The sequence below is a fragment of the Aspergillus melleus genome (assembly GCF_016097325.1).
Source record: "Aspergillus melleus strain CBS 546.65 chromosome Unknown contig3, whole genome shotgun sequence".
Lineage (NCBI taxonomy): Eukaryota > Fungi > Ascomycota > Eurotiomycetes > Eurotiales > Aspergillaceae > Aspergillus > Aspergillus melleus.
Genome location: NW_025763372.1, coordinates 2,089,963 through 2,104,251, shown reverse-complemented (window position 1 = coordinate 2,104,251; position 14,289 = coordinate 2,089,963). Strand labels below are relative to the sequence as shown.

Sequence of the window (14,289 nt, the reverse complement as noted above, 5' to 3'; positions counted from 1 at the left end):
CTTGGCCAGAGTCACGTGCAGCTGCGCATCGAGGGGCTGTCACAGCGAGGATCTGGCTGTGTGATTATAGATAGATACTAGAGGCAATATTTCCATTCCGAATCATTCATACAGCTATTGGAACGTCGAGTTACTACCATCATTCACCAAAATCAACTGGGTTGGGCAACTCGTACTGCGGAAGTCAAGCGACAACTCCGCGCAACATCAACTCCGACAACCGCCCCGCATCGCCAGTCCAGCTTTGCAACCAAACCATCCAAATCAACATGGCCGCCCAAGGACAAATAAACCCTAAGAAGCAGCAGGGTATGTACTATACGGCGCTCTGACGTCTCAAATCCATGGAACTCTATTGCGAAGAGTGAAGACTGACCTCATACAGAGCTCCAGCTCCAATACTCCAACTACAAAAACACACTGCAGCAGTTGGCTTCGAAAATCGGAGACATTGAGCAGGAAGCGGAAGAACACAAGTGAGTTTGCTTTATTCAATCAAGCGCTCTGGATCAGACAGGATTACCCTCTTCTGCGTACAATCTTGGACAGCTTGAAACTAACGCATGCGTTCGCTCCTGTTAGACTCGTCATCGAGACGCTTGACCCCCTGCCTCAAGACCGAAAATGTTTCCGCATGGTGAACGGTGTTCTGGTTGAGCGCACGATCCAAGATGTTCTCCCCTCGCTGAAGACCAACTCGGATGGATTGAAGTCGGTGTTGGAGGAGCTGTTGAAGCAGTACAAGGGGAAGCAGGCGGAGATGGATACCTGGAAGGTTCGTTCCTGGAATTTTCTTCAAGGCTTATTGCCAGGTTGGGGAATCGATTTCTGACTTTTTTTTTGCGATACAGAAAAAGAACAACATCCAGGTCGTTCAGCCCTAAGGAGATGGTCTACGCGCCTTGTCTGTCTTTCATGTCTTTCTGAATCGCTCGGAATGTATTGGAGACGGGCGTTCTAACAATACTCAATAAAGCGGCGTTCGGAGGAGTCCGGAGACCGGATTCAAAAGTTGCTGGGTCGATTCTTCGCCATCGTGGGTTTCGGGTGTATTGTATATTGGACGACTTGCTTGTTTGTCTGATAAGGCCGTTGATGATATTCCTACTGCCTACTAGGTCATCAGATAGATGCACTGCAATCAGCACATGACCACAGAGAGACTTCCTCATCCAGCCCGCACCTAGTAGGCGAAAATGAGGAAGAGGTTCGAGATTTTCGCTTGGAAGCAATAACTCTATTTAACTAGCTAATGGACTATTTTCATTTATATTTCTTTTCTACGGTTGGAAAGCCAATTGGGCGGTAGATTGAGCCATAGAGATTTTAAGCCTTGGTTCGTGCGGGTGGCTATCGATAAAGCAAATGAAGGTTTAAAGCGAGTGAGTTCATGGGCGGTCGTGATTCATTTTTATCAAGAATTAGTAGATCGCAGACGGGGCATTCGTATATACATGTCTTGTGTGGAGTAAATATTCACAGGTATATAGTCGGGATAAAAAGTGCCCTGGAAATACCGAGCAAGTGGCCGTCTCATTTATACCTCGAGCGCCGATGTAATTTTACCCCCACGGACGTTTTATGTGCAAGCCCATCAAAGCGTACGTTCAGCTTCAGGATGCCTCCGTAGTCGAGATCCCGAATTCGGCCCTGGCGCGCTTTTGCGGTGTTTCACGCCAGCTGAATGATGAGCCATGGACCCTCCTGCCGCTCCCTGGATCATCTGCTCGTCCATAGGTGTTGAGCTTCCTGACGTCGTAGACCTGCTGCTTCCTGCACTTCTGCGTCGGAATGCGAAATAACCTTCGGATCCATCCACCGATTGAGCGTTCATCCGGGGCGGATTTGCCAGAGTAGTGGGCGATATATCGTGAGACATTCGTCGCCGCAGTGGATGTGGTGATAATGATGTTTTAGACCGGTGGGGAGCCAAGCGATTGGATGAAGACATTGAATGCGAGCCACGGGGCCCAGGATTCGGTATCATTGATGTCGTAGCAGAACGGTGGTGATGGCGATCTCTATGGGCGCCTGCTGTGGCAGGCGCCCTTTGTCTGCATCCCCACAGAAATGCATGTTCTGGAGAGTCATAACTGTGTTCCAGGGTTAGAGATTCTGTAGGTAGCTGCAATCGTTCATTGATGGAGAGCCATGCCCTCTCGTCTGCTTCATCGCTCACGCTATCGTTAGGGGATGGAGATGCTGATCCAGAAAGATATCCACGGAGTCCCATCGATGACACTTGAGTGCGCCACCCGCCTACGCCCTCGAAGTCTCTTCCCACGTCCCCGCTAGTCAGACCAAGGAAAGGAGGATAGGGCTGGTTTATAGTCAACGATCCCCTCGGATTGTGTGCACCATCGGAGCCTATGAGGGCCCATTCTTGCTCACCCCGACCTTCAGAGGAGTTCGAACTTTGCCGGCGCCGTAACGAATCTGGTCTACTTTGGCCGGTGAAGCTTTGGCGGTACGCCAGAGGACTCGAGTAGAGCGGTGTCATGCCATGATCGAAAGAGCGACGCTTTGGGGTTGCTGGAACGCCTGGCGTAGTTGGTTCAGATGCTGCAAAACTCAATAGAGATGTACTTTCAGGCGTGGGAATGGTAAAATAGCTTGATATGATCCCATAGAGAAGCTTGATGTAGACGAACGAGAAGCGTATGAACAAAGTCACAAATGCTAGGAAGATGGTAAAGCAGGCAGATGAGATCAGAGGTATCGAGATAAAGAGAAGAAGAGGTAGTGTGATGATCGTGTTCCAAATGGAGGACATGGAGCCAAGCAATGCTCTTCATAGGGCGATCTCCTAGTACTTAGTATGAGATAGTACTACTAGTAGTTACCAGATACTCGTAGAGTAACAATGCCGCCCGACGGATCACCCAGGTAAGGCCTCTGTAAATAATAAGACGAAGAGTCCACAATATACCGCAGACATTCGAGGAGATGCAAGAAGGAAAAGAGTCATGCAACAAAGCGCAAATGCGAAATGCGGAGAAAAACATGTGATGCTGAGTGCCCCAGGCATGAAGTTCCCGATACGGCATCGCGGGCATTTCTTACGTCATACCCGCCGCGGCTTTTGCTTCAAGTCTTCGGGTCATTTGAACTTCGTGGTGTTTCCAACAAACATCTCAGCTCAAGAACATGACCCTCTCGGAAAATGAACACGAAAATGGGGGTGATTTTCCCTGGGAGATTGGGGTCTTTGACGCCCATTGTCATCCTACCGACACCATGTCCTCGATTGCTGAGATACCTCAGATGAAAGCCACCACTTTGACCGTCATGGCCACGCGTGGCGAGGACCAGGATTTGGTGCTACAGACTGCTGCAACTCTCTCGGGTCGGGACACAGCTATCAATGGCTCAAATACCGGACGCGTCTTGCCTTGTTTCGGCTGGCACCCGTGGTTCTCACATCAAATTCTCGATGATAATCCCGATTCATCAGAGTCTGATGTAGCCTCGGGATCTGAAAGAAAGAAGGCGCATTATAGAAAAGTGCTTACTCCATCGCCGGACGATGAATTCATCTCAACCCTTCCGGAGCCAAAACCACTATCCCAGCTCATCTCGGAAATCCGATCCCGCCTGACAACGCACCCCCTGGCACTTGTGGGCGAGGTTGGCCTGGACCGGGCGTTTAGGCTACCCAATTCTTGGAAGCCACAAGATCTCGAGAATCGTGACGAGGGAATGACCCCGGGATCCCGCGAGGGTCGCAAGCTGTCTCCTCATCGAGTACAACCGGAACATCAAAAAGCCGTTCTCAGGGCACAGCTTAAACTGGCCGGAGAGCTTCGACGCCCCATCTCTGTCCATAGTGTCCAAGCGCATGGAGCTGTATTTGATCTTTTCAAAACCTTGTGGTCTGGTCATGAACGAAAGGTGCAATCGCGACGAGACAGGCAGCGACGCCGCAGTGTAGCCGACGCACACGCGGATAGCGAGGCAGAGGAAGAGGAAGAGGGAAAACAGGCATCACCCCAGCCAGAACCCCCTCTTCCATTCCCACCACGGATCTGTATGCATTCGTATTCCGGCCCCGTGAATCCCGTGAAACAATTCTTACACGCGTCCAATCCTTCGGATGTATATTTCTCCTTTTCCACTGTGATTAATTTCAGCGGACCATCGGCGCAGAAAGTGATGGACGTCATTAAAGCTCTGCCTGACGACCGAATCCTTATAGAGAGTGACTTGCATACTGCCGGGCCGCCAATGGACGAGCTCCTGGAGCAAGTCGCACGACAGATCTGCGAATTGCGAAGGTGGACGTTGCACCAGGGAGTGCAGCAGTTGGCGGACAATTGGAAGCGATTTGTGTACGGGTGAGGGCGCTGGACCTTTGGCCACTATTATTCATAGATGTAGTAAAGCCTGTATACCCCGTAATGTACATATTATTCGATCCAATGCACAAGAATAGATGCAGCCCCCGTGACCTGCACGTTCTCCGCAGCCACGTGACAGCTCCCCCAGATCAGCCGCCCCACTTGGTCGTATCGCTCGCTTTCCTTGTCCTCTTCGCTTCTCCTCAATTCCTCCCACTTGATCCTTTGAACACTTTGCTATGTCTTAGGCCCTGGCTGCCTCCCATCGGTCGCTTACCCCCCTGCTCATTGATGATGAAGCCGCGAGTCTCCGGACCCTGAATTTGCGTCGATGATCTTGCTATGTCCTCCACCGCGCATAACAGTCACTCGCCCACCGGCAATGGTGTGACTAAGCGCAAGTCAGGTAAGTTGGTTATGCTCTCTTCTGCTTTTTTAGCCTTCCAACGAATCTGTTTCATTGATCGCCTGTTTCGTTATAGGCTCCGCGGCCTGCGTTCATTGCCATCGACGTAAAGTCCGTTGCGACGCACGTCTGGTCGGTTTACCCTGTTCCAACTGTCGCACCGCGGGAAAGGCGGATTGCCGCATCCATGAGAAAAAGAAACGTTTAGCCGTGCGCTCGATTCTCGACCCCGTTCCCATTCGCTGTCGCCCACCTTCAATTTCTGAACCGTCCCCTAGACCATTGCCTTCCCAATCGGCTGGCCAGCCCTCCGCTTTTACAACTACTTTTCGAGGCATTCAGCCCGATGTGACGACTCCGGTTACCAACACCGCACCAACCAGCCATTCTCCCAAATCTGGCTTCGAAGACACAACAAATACTAGTGATCCGCGCTCCCTTGAGACCTCGCCAATATCAGGAAGCCAGGAATATGTCCGCCAGCCGGGCCTTGACCGTTTGACGGAACAGGATACAAACGGAGATTTGGAGAAACGATTGGTGAAGATTATCGATGAGGAAGAAACTGGCACCCGAGAAATCCAGAGAGGGGTTCGGGCGATCTACGTTGGTCATGAATTGTCGAACATGTCCTTCTTGATTCGCCAGCAACGGGAACAAGATGACAATGTGTACCACTTTGCGGGAAATGAGATTCCACGGCGTCAATTGCGAACCGGTCATGACCAACTCCTCATGGATGCTTTGACCTTGCCGGAACAAGCTCTTGCCGACGAGCTAGTGCATGCATATTTTAGCCACATCAATCCTGGCTATCCCATCATCGAGGAGGATCATTTTATGACTCAATATCGCAATCGAGACCCCGCCGATCCCCCGCCAGTTTTGCTTCTTCAGACCATATTGTTAGCTGGAGCCCATGTGACCCGACCTAAGCCAGAGCGAGATGTTCTCAAAGAGATCTTCTTTCGCCGCGCCAAATGGCTGTTTGATAGCCGGATTGAACGGAATCGCGATATCATGGTCCAAGCAGCCCTGCTACTGACCTGGCATTCGGATAGCGCCGACGACGATGTAGCTGCCAACGCGCACTACTGGGTCGGAGTCGCCGCGAGGATTGCCACGGGCCTCGGAATGCATCGTAACCCTGTCTCTAGCAGCTTTGTATCCCGAGATCGCCGCATGTGGCGGAGACTATGGTACATCCTGGTTCAGTTTGATGTGATGGTGTCTCTTTCATATGGGCGACCGCAAGCCATGTAAGTTGATCTCTCATTGGTTTTATTTCCTATCTAACCAAAGTATGTATTAGCAATCTTGAGGATTCGGATGTCTCCCCATTAACTCATTCTGACTTTGAAGGATGCGGATCCCGAGTGCAATCGGAATACGTAATTCATTTCTCGGAGCTCTGCACAATGATTTCATACATTGTTCGCGAACGTTTTGGCCTGCGAGTCAGTGCAGAACGTCGCAAGGCTGCACTACAAGAAGCCGACGAAGCGTTGGCGAACTGGTCTCTCAAGCTACCGGACAACCTGCGCCTGCGAGCCTCAGATATGGACCCTTGGTCTGCTATGCTACATCTTACATACAATAATTTTCTCATACTTCTTCATCGACCGCACCCAAGGGCATCTGCGTACTCCGACGACTATGGCCCGCATGATGCCGAGATTTGCAGCGCGGCCGCCGGAGTGATTGCTTCTATCTTTGAAGAACTCCGTTTGAATGACCGACTGAAGTTCCTGTGGTACTCTGGAGTCCATACTCTCTTCACGGCCATGATCCAAGTGCGTGTGGAGCTGCGGTTCTCTAATCCGGTCCTGGCGATCAATGCGCTGCGTCGTTTCGACTCAGCGTCATACTCGCTCCGCGAGCTGGCCTCGTACTGGTCCCATGCCAACACTATCCTCCGACTGTTTGAGGATTCTCGACGTCTCCAGGAGGACTTGCGGGTAACGACTAGCCAGCGACCTGGGCGCTTCAATAGCACGCACGATCCAATCCCTAAAACCGATACCCATAACCCGCCCGCTCCAAACCCTATCATACAGCCTCCTCAACCGGACACGTCACTACCGTTTGAAGTTCCGACACCAGAATCGCCACATCTACCCACCTCTACTATCAGCCCGAGTCAAAACCAACCATTTGATAGCTGGATTCCCTCCAGCAACCTGGCATCCGTGGACCCATTAGATCAACCACGGGAGCTACTGGATTGGCGACAGCTATTTTCCTTCACCGATCCGGAACAGGCCGTTCTTCCCATGGCCATGGAGGGACTTCCAGAGCTGGAAGACGAATGGCGCCAAATTTACTGGCAGGACACGCCCATGTCTGATCTCCTGCAAGACGGGGGATGGATGCATGGGTAGGTTGCCGTGCGTCAGTGTCATTTACTTCAATTGGCCTTGGGCAGAGCCTTTCGAACCACTGTTCGTGGAATATATACCATGAGTGTAAATAACTACGGTTACTGTGTTAAGCTTCCGGCATTGACCAAGCTTACTGCCACATGATGAAACCCACTCAGATGCATGGCCCCCTATTGCTAACAATGGGCGACAGTAACTCTATTATGACGTAAAAAGCTTCGTCTCTGGCTCTGAGTGAAATCGTTTGGAACCACGCACAGGGTAAGAACATATTTTCAGTGTACATAGTCTGCCCTAAATAACATCCGCCTACAAGGTGTGTCACGACGAGGAACTGCCCTCTCAATGATAAGCCATAGCACTGGGGTAATTGATGAGCTCTATTGAACTCCCTGTACAGAAGACGTATGTACTTCTATTGAGGAAGCCATGGACCAAGTCTGCTCAGTTAAGCTGGGGATATTCTTATAGACGAGGTGTCAATGTAACGTCAGTATGCAATGACACCAAATGATGTCTATAGATAGACCCTCTGAACCCGCCGCAACTGGCGCATGCCATATCGCGAGATCCCAACCGTCCCGACCAGACAGAACGAGACCAGCAGTCCAAACGCCCAGCCCTTCTCCTCCCAGTAATTCGGCACATTCATACCATAGAGACCCGCCACCAGGGTCGCAGCCGCAAGCCCCAGCATGCAGATCTCGACCTTCGCCTCCAGCACCATGATCTGATTCCTCCGCACGTCCAGAATCGACTGAATCGTCGCCTCCGTCTGCTGGATATTCCGCATCAGACTCCCCGTCTCCTGCACTACCCGGTCACTCGCCTTATAGTACGCCTCTAGCAGGTACTCCACGTCCTGATGATCCTCCATCCGATGCGGCTTCCCCGCCTTCTTATCCGTCAGGTGCATCGCCGCCATATCCTCGTCCTCGTTCAGCACCTCCTGCACCGCGCTCCGCACGTGGCGCGCCCGCTGCTCGATCCCCGCTAGCCGTCGCACTAGGTCCAACAGCTCTCGCAGATCAGAGTGGATCACACTCTCCTCCTTGTCTTGCATTTGCAGATCCAGCGTCCGTAAAGCTTGCACCGCCCGCTCCTTCGCGAGCACGTACTCCGCCTCTAGCGTCGACGTCGTCGCGGCCAACGCCGCTTCTAGTACTCGTAGCTCGTACGGCAACCGCGTCGACACCCCGAGTCCGCGGTCTCCGCGCAGCTTCCCTGCTAGGTCGTGCGTGAAGACGCGTGTGGTGTTATCCATCGACGATGACCCCTTCCCTTGACCCTGTCCCTGTCCCTGCCCCTGTCCATCGATATGAAACAAAAGCATCCGATCCGCCTGCACCAGCAACCGCAGATTAAACAGATGGATCAACATTGTCGACTCGCGGATCAGGATATGCGGGAATCCGTCGGACGGGAGATCAATGGCGCGGAGATCGCGCGCACTAAGACCATACCGCTGCGCAATGTCTAGCTTCGTGAGCTTCAGCTCTGTGGGTGGCGCAGACGTTGGATCCGATGCTCCCTCGGCGTTGTAGATGGTGGTTCGCATCTCGACGTTGCCGCTTGCCGGGGTGCGGGAGAGTCCGAGCGAGAGCTCGTAGAGCTGTTGTGCTTGCGTGGCATTTTTGGGTTTCTCGTGCGTGAGACTTGACCCGGACGTCTCTGTGGTATTAGTGTGGATAGGTCGGGACTGGGACGCGTTGATGAATGTGGTGTAGGTCAGCGGGTGTGGTATAGTAGTGCCTAGAGTGGGCCGCCGGAATGGATATCGCAGTGCCTCGACCGCGGGTCGGTGGTAGGGCTGAATGCGGGGAATCGCGCCACGGGCGAGACATGACGAGAGATTTCGGGTCAATGGGCGCGTGCAACTGGAGGAGAGGCGCAAGGGGTTCATTGTGACACGCGTGGATCATAAGTTGGATGGAAGAAAGTTGGAATGGAGGGTGCTTTTGTTGGCTTGGTTGGAATACCTATGACTAAGCGGGGTAGAACTTCATCTGGCTGGAGTGCATACCTGTATATCTAGGTGGACGGACAAGGTGGAGTGCTATAGGGGATTGTAAAAGGAATGAATTGCATTGTTTGATAGAGGGAATGATCAGGAACAGATGTTTCCACTATTGCCTACCTATAGAGAGGGAAGCCTTGGCAGATTGCCTCAGGCATTCGCAAACCCCCCAATCCGGCAACGATGAGGCAACTCCAAAGCCATAACCTCGCGATAATCGAAACTGTGTGTGTTTAAGAGCCCCTCGATATACAGCGTGAACACCTCGTCTCGCAAAGCATATGGGCAACTCTCATACCTGGCCAAGTCGACCAGTTATATCTGGTAGAGGATGTACCTTAGACTTGTTCTCATAGTACGCATCTGACTTGTGATAGACATCTATCTTCTTCTTGGTATCTGACGCCTGATCAGAAAAGACGCTTCTAGCGGTGGCTTCTAGTACTAGGCTCCGGATTTTGAAAGAATTCATGCATCAGCTGTAGGGTGTTGTCCTAGCTCAGATGTATTGCCGCTCGCTCGTCGCTAGATAATCGCGCATCTCTTCTACCCCGTAGGACTACTACACTCATAGTCTACATAGACGAGCACGCCGAGAATGGTATCAATCACGGTCTGTCGCCGGTCTGGTGTCGGCTTTCTCTCCGATGGCGAAAATCCATTCCCAGATGAGTCAATTAGTAGGCGGTTAATTGTTCTCCCTACCTGATCATCGGTTGCTTTTGTAGGATTTCCCGAAACAAAGCTGTGTGTATCTTCACATTATTAAAGCGACAGTGTAGTATGTCGGAGGGAGGCCATGGAATCACGAACAAGCGTGAAATTATAGAAACGGGGCAATAGGAGGTACAGCACATAATCAAGATAGGGATAGGGCTGGCAGGGAGAAATATTTACCGCTTTGTTACAATAGATCAACCCAATCATTTCACAATCAGTGGAGATCCTAATCCTTGTCAACCTAACGAATTAGTCCTTGGAATTAGCTCGCTTTTCTCTTCATCTCGTTTACAACTGCTTCTCACCAATCTGTCGAATCAAGACGTTCGAAATGGGGGAGAAGGAGGGCATCACGGACACTGCCGCTACCTGCGACAATCCAACACAATCGCCGCCAATGCTGGAAAATGAAATTGAAAATCAGAATCAGAATCAGCCCTCGGTCTTTGAGCGATTCTCTCCGGCAAGGAAAAGAGTCATCACGGTTGTGCTCTGCTACTGTGGCCTTCTGACGCCCATCAGCTCCACCGCTGTGCTATCTGCCATCCCTGAAGTCGCCGCCACATTCCACACGACGGGGTCCATCATCAACGTCTCCAATGCCTTGTTCATGGCCTTCATGGCGCTCGGCCCGATGATCTGGGCCCCCATCTCTGGGCTCTTTGGTCGGCGTCCCGTCTTTCTCATCTCAAGCACCTGTTTGACGGCATTCAGCGTGGGGACGGCCCTGGCACCGAACCTTCCTGCGTTCTTTATCTTTCGCATGCTGAGTGCGCTTCAAGGCACCGCCGTGCTGGTCGTCGGGGCTGTAGTCATCGGGGATATATACTTGCCCACGGAACGAGGAACCGCGCTCGGTTGGTTCTTGTCGGGCACGCTCATCGGTCCCACGATAGCACCTCTGCTAGGCGGGATCATCGTGACTTGGACATCCTGGAGAGTCATATTCTGGACACAGACCGGAATGGCCGGTCTCTCGACGGTGCTCGTGGTCTTTTTGCTCCCAGAGACCATCCATGAGAAGAAGACGCAGGTCTTCGACAATTTGACCCTAACTCAGAGATCAACACGATTGCTGCGCCTGATGAACCCGACAGAAATCGTAATGCTGCTTTTCACTTCTCCCAACTTCATGATCGTCGGTCTGGCGGTCTCTTCTTTCATGTGGAACCAGTATTCGCTGCTCACGCCTATTCGCTACGTCCTGAACCCCCGCTTCCACCTCACCACGCCGCTGCAGTCTGCCCTGTTCTTCATCGCCCCGGGTGCGGGCTACTTGACCGGGACTTTCTGCGGCGGCCGCTGGTCCGATTATATCGTGAAGCGATACATGGCGAAACGGGGGCGACGCGTCCCCGAGGACCGACTGAACAGTGCGGTCATTATCATGGCCATTCTGGTGCCAGGTTGCATGCTGGTGTATGGGTGGGCCGTCGAGAAGGAGGTCGGCGGGATTCCGCTCGTCGTGATCGCCATGTACCTGCAGGGGGTGACGCAGCTGCTGTGCCTGCCGAGTCTCAATACGTACTGCGTAGATGCGATGGAGGAGAGTGGGAAAGGATCGCTGGTCGTCGCGGGTAATTATCTCACGAGGTTTATGTTCGCGGCGGCGAGTACGGCGGTCTGTCTTCCTGCTATTCAGGCCATTGGAGTCGGATGGTTCAGCACTATCTCGGCTCTTTTCATCTCGGTTTCAGCCGGGTTAGTATGGCTGGTCGCGAAGTATGGAGAGGGATGGAGGCTGAAGCGAGAAGGGGGTTAATCTGCTTGTAGGACCTGAAAATGTTTTTTGATGATTTAAATAACTGCGAGAGGGAACACCGACCTCATCTTCGGAGTGAATTGTATTCGGAGTATTATATAGGAGGCCTCAGCATGACCAGGAATGCTGGAGATTGATGATCGGGGGAAGTGGAAGGAATGAGAGTAAAGCTCCTCCCTTCCGTATTCAATAAGTCGCCAGCGTGTGGCTGTAGGTCACATTACCTTGCGACGGATGAACTGCCCACAATTCCTGAAGAGAAATAGTCAAGGAGGACAGTGAAGTCCCAACTCATGTATTTTTCTATCAATCATATCCGTTTCCATGAGACCCATCGAGAATCATAAACGAGGTTGATCAATGATATCATAAATACAAAGGCGACTCGGCTCGTAAGTGTACAACTTCCCATCCACGGGGAACGGCGCAGGACACAACCAGGACGGTTGGATCATCATCGACGTCAATGGGATTTGAAATAACCCCTTGATACATGCAATTGTACACGTCTGGCCTGAGTCCCAGTGAAGAAAAAGAGGATAAGAAGGGGTGCGGACTATCTGTCGAAGAGCGCCGCACAGAAAACATCAGGAAATAAACAGCAGATAAAAAGCCCAAAGATTAGAAAAATGAAGAAAATGAAGAAAATACCGCCACCCCTAAAACCATCCGTCGTAGTCCTATACTCGTATTCGATCCGTAAAAATAAATTCCCGGGGAGGGAAAGATGCTGCCGCGCTAGCGGACTTCGATGAGAGGAAGCGGCATCCGGAAGTCGGAGCTGAAACGCAACGGTTTGGAGATCCTCTCCAGGTTGGACCCGTTCAGGCGCAGCTCCCGGACCGCTTCCCTGCGCATGAGGCAATCTAGTAGGCGTCACCACCTGTGCCGTTGTGCGGCTGACCGACCATGGGAGGGTAACCATAGGCAGCGGTCTCTTGCTCGGCAGCATCCAGACCCGGATTCATGATACTGTTGGCGCCGTCGGCGGCGTCACCAAAGGCTCCGGGGCGGCCACCCGGACCAGCTCCCACAGCTCCCACGGGTCCACCGGCGCCATAACCGCTACTGGTTGGCCGGTTCTGATGCTCGCCTCTTGCGGACTGGGTCTATACTGGTCATCAGCGCAACCTGGTCTCAATTCGCTAGACCGTTCACGGCTAGTAAGAAGGCCGGAGGAAACAAGGGTGTTACACAAGTCTTACCTCGCGATACTTCGACAAATAGATTTTCAGGGCTTCTGCATAGTTCTCAAACCCAAGGGAAGTCATAGCAAACAGAATGTCCTCTCCGTTGACAGTCTTGCGTTTCTCCTGTTGACATTTCTCGGAGGCTGTGGTTCAGACGTCACGCCTTATTAGACAAGAACACATGCACATTCACAAAACAATTTCACTAACCTTCGCTGGTGATGAAAGAGATAAACTCGCTCACGCACTCCTGCATGCACTCCTTGGCCTCCTTTGCGATCTTTGCATTATCGGGAAGGGCCAATTTCATGATACGAGCCACTTCATGGCATGAGTTAGCTTTCTCCATTTGTTTCTCTTGATCATTTGGAAGTGTGACGAGGTAATAAGAATGATGAAGCAAGAGACGATAAGGGGGTACAAATGACATGCGCCATATTCAAGAGATTGGCCGAAGCGAGGACAATTCCTTTGATTGGGGTCAAGAGAGGTAGTGAGGAAATATCGATCAGGTCAAAAAAAGGGGGTGGGTTGGAGGGGCAGGACGAGGAAGGAAGGAAGCGAATAAATAAGGAGCCTTCCCCAGGAAAGGAGAGACCGTGAGAAATAAGAAAGAAAGAAAAAAGAGAAAGGGAATACATCAGAGAGAACATTGGCACGGGAAATCAGAAGGGTTTGGCGCAGTGTAGTAGGGCAGGATGGCTGTTGACCAGCAGGTAAAACGTAAGGTACGCGCAAATCAGGAGGACAGACGCGCTGCAAGGGGACGGAACTAACCATTTGCAATGGGTAACCATCTATCCTGCTCCTTTACCTCGAACTCTCCCTGGCCTTGTGCGTCTTGCTGTTCCTTGTCCATTTGGTCTTGCTCTTCACCCGATTGAACTTCAGGGTCCACCTCAGGTTCCTTGGAAGGGGAGGCCGACGACATGATTTTTAGCTGTTTGGCAACGCGCGGTGGATACTAGAATTCTGGAAAAGGATGGCTGTGTCTAATTGCCCTGTTGGCAAGAAAACCACGTCACAGATGCGGCGCGCGATGGCTGTCAAACCCTTGACGCTACAATCAACCTGCCCCAGGGGGAAGATGCCTTGCTGGGCAGCGATTCGCTTCACAGCAGCCTAAACGGGGAAGCAAGACAATGTCAGCATGTGTGGGGGATTGGCAATGCTGCGACAACAGCGCTGCCCTGGCGGTGTGATTCAGGTCCACTAGGTAGACTGGGTATTATCCAACAAGGATGGCAATGATGACAGGGGGCGCCCGATAAGGCTCTGTTATTTATTTTAAGGAAATAAATATAAAGAAAAGTGAAAAGAAAAAAAAAACCCCTTCAAATGGGAAAAAAGACCGAGGAAGGTCAAAGCTGATTTGATGCCCAGTGAGGGTGACGAGGTACCAAAATTCCAGGAACTTTTTTGGGCTCCCCCGGGGAGGGAAGGGAAGTGGAGGGGACTAGAACTCACAGAATGCAG

At 51.9% G+C, this 14,289-nt stretch overlaps 7 protein-coding genes across 7 annotated transcripts; 4 read left to right on the top strand and 3 right to left on the bottom strand.

The window, feature by feature from the left end:
* Nucleotides 1-269: 269 nt before the first annotated feature.
* Nucleotides 270-884, top strand: GIM4 (putative prefoldin subunit 2; the record flags this gene model as incomplete). Its single annotated transcript, XM_046087470.1, has 4 exons — nt 270-309; nt 386-476; nt 583-775; nt 852-884. 4 exons carry the CDS (start codon nt 270-272, stop codon nt 882-884), a joined length of 357 nt encoding a protein of 118 aa, XP_045943437.1.
* Nucleotides 885-1,321: 437 nt separating this feature from the next.
* Nucleotides 1,322-3,050, bottom strand: LDX57_005783 (uncharacterized protein). The gene has a single exon (XM_046087469.1). It carries the CDS (start codon nt 2,771-2,773, stop codon nt 1,595-1,597), a length of 1,179 nt encoding a protein of 392 aa, XP_045943436.1. The 5' UTR covers nt 2,774-3,050; the 3' UTR covers nt 1,322-1,594.
* A 13-nt stretch (nt 3,051-3,063) lies between these two features.
* On the top strand, nt 3,064-4,338 carry scn1 (TatD family hydrolase; the record flags this gene model as incomplete). The annotated part of the gene is made up of 1 exon (XM_046087468.1): nt 3,064-4,338. The coding sequence occupies exon 1, from the start codon at nt 3,148-3,150 to the stop codon at nt 4,336-4,338; it is 1,191 nt and encodes a 396-aa protein (XP_045943435.1). The 5' UTR covers nt 3,064-3,147.
* A 341-nt stretch (nt 4,339-4,679) lies between these two features.
* On the top strand, nt 4,680-7,124 carry LDX57_005781 (uncharacterized protein; the record flags this gene model as incomplete). Its single annotated transcript, XM_046087467.1, has 3 exons — nt 4,680-4,743; nt 4,820-6,002; nt 6,056-7,124. The coding sequence occupies 3 exons, from the start codon at nt 4,680-4,682 to the stop codon at nt 7,122-7,124; spliced, it is 2,316 nt and encodes a 771-aa protein (XP_045943434.1).
* Nucleotides 7,125-7,641: 517 nt separating this feature from the next.
* Nucleotides 7,642-9,027, bottom strand: MRS2_1 (CorA family magnesium transporter; the record flags this gene model as incomplete). The annotated part of the gene is made up of 1 exon (XM_046087466.1): nt 7,642-9,027. One exon carries the CDS (start codon nt 9,025-9,027, stop codon nt 7,642-7,644), a length of 1,386 nt encoding a protein of 461 aa, XP_045943433.1.
* A 1,165-nt stretch (nt 9,028-10,192) lies between these two features.
* Nucleotides 10,193-11,623, top strand: LDX57_005779 (uncharacterized protein; the record flags this gene model as incomplete). Its single annotated transcript, XM_046087465.1, has 1 exon — nt 10,193-11,623. One exon carries the CDS (start codon nt 10,193-10,195, stop codon nt 11,621-11,623), a length of 1,431 nt encoding a protein of 476 aa, XP_045943432.1.
* An 866-nt stretch (nt 11,624-12,489) lies between these two features.
* HAP3 (nuclear transcription factor Y subunit beta) lies at nt 12,490-13,744 on the bottom strand (the record flags this gene model as incomplete). The annotated part of the gene is made up of 4 exons (XM_046087464.1): nt 12,490-12,732; nt 12,829-12,956; nt 13,024-13,134; nt 13,591-13,744. 4 exons carry the CDS (start codon nt 13,742-13,744, stop codon nt 12,490-12,492), a joined length of 636 nt encoding a protein of 211 aa, XP_045943431.1.
* Nucleotides 13,745-14,289: the final 545 nt, after the last annotated feature.

What these genes read in the sequence shown, in the direction of transcription:
- LDX57_005783 (XM_046087469.1), bottom strand. Translation starts at nt 2,773, where the DNA reads ATGTCCTCCATTTGGAACACGATCATCACACTACCTCTTCTTCTCTTT.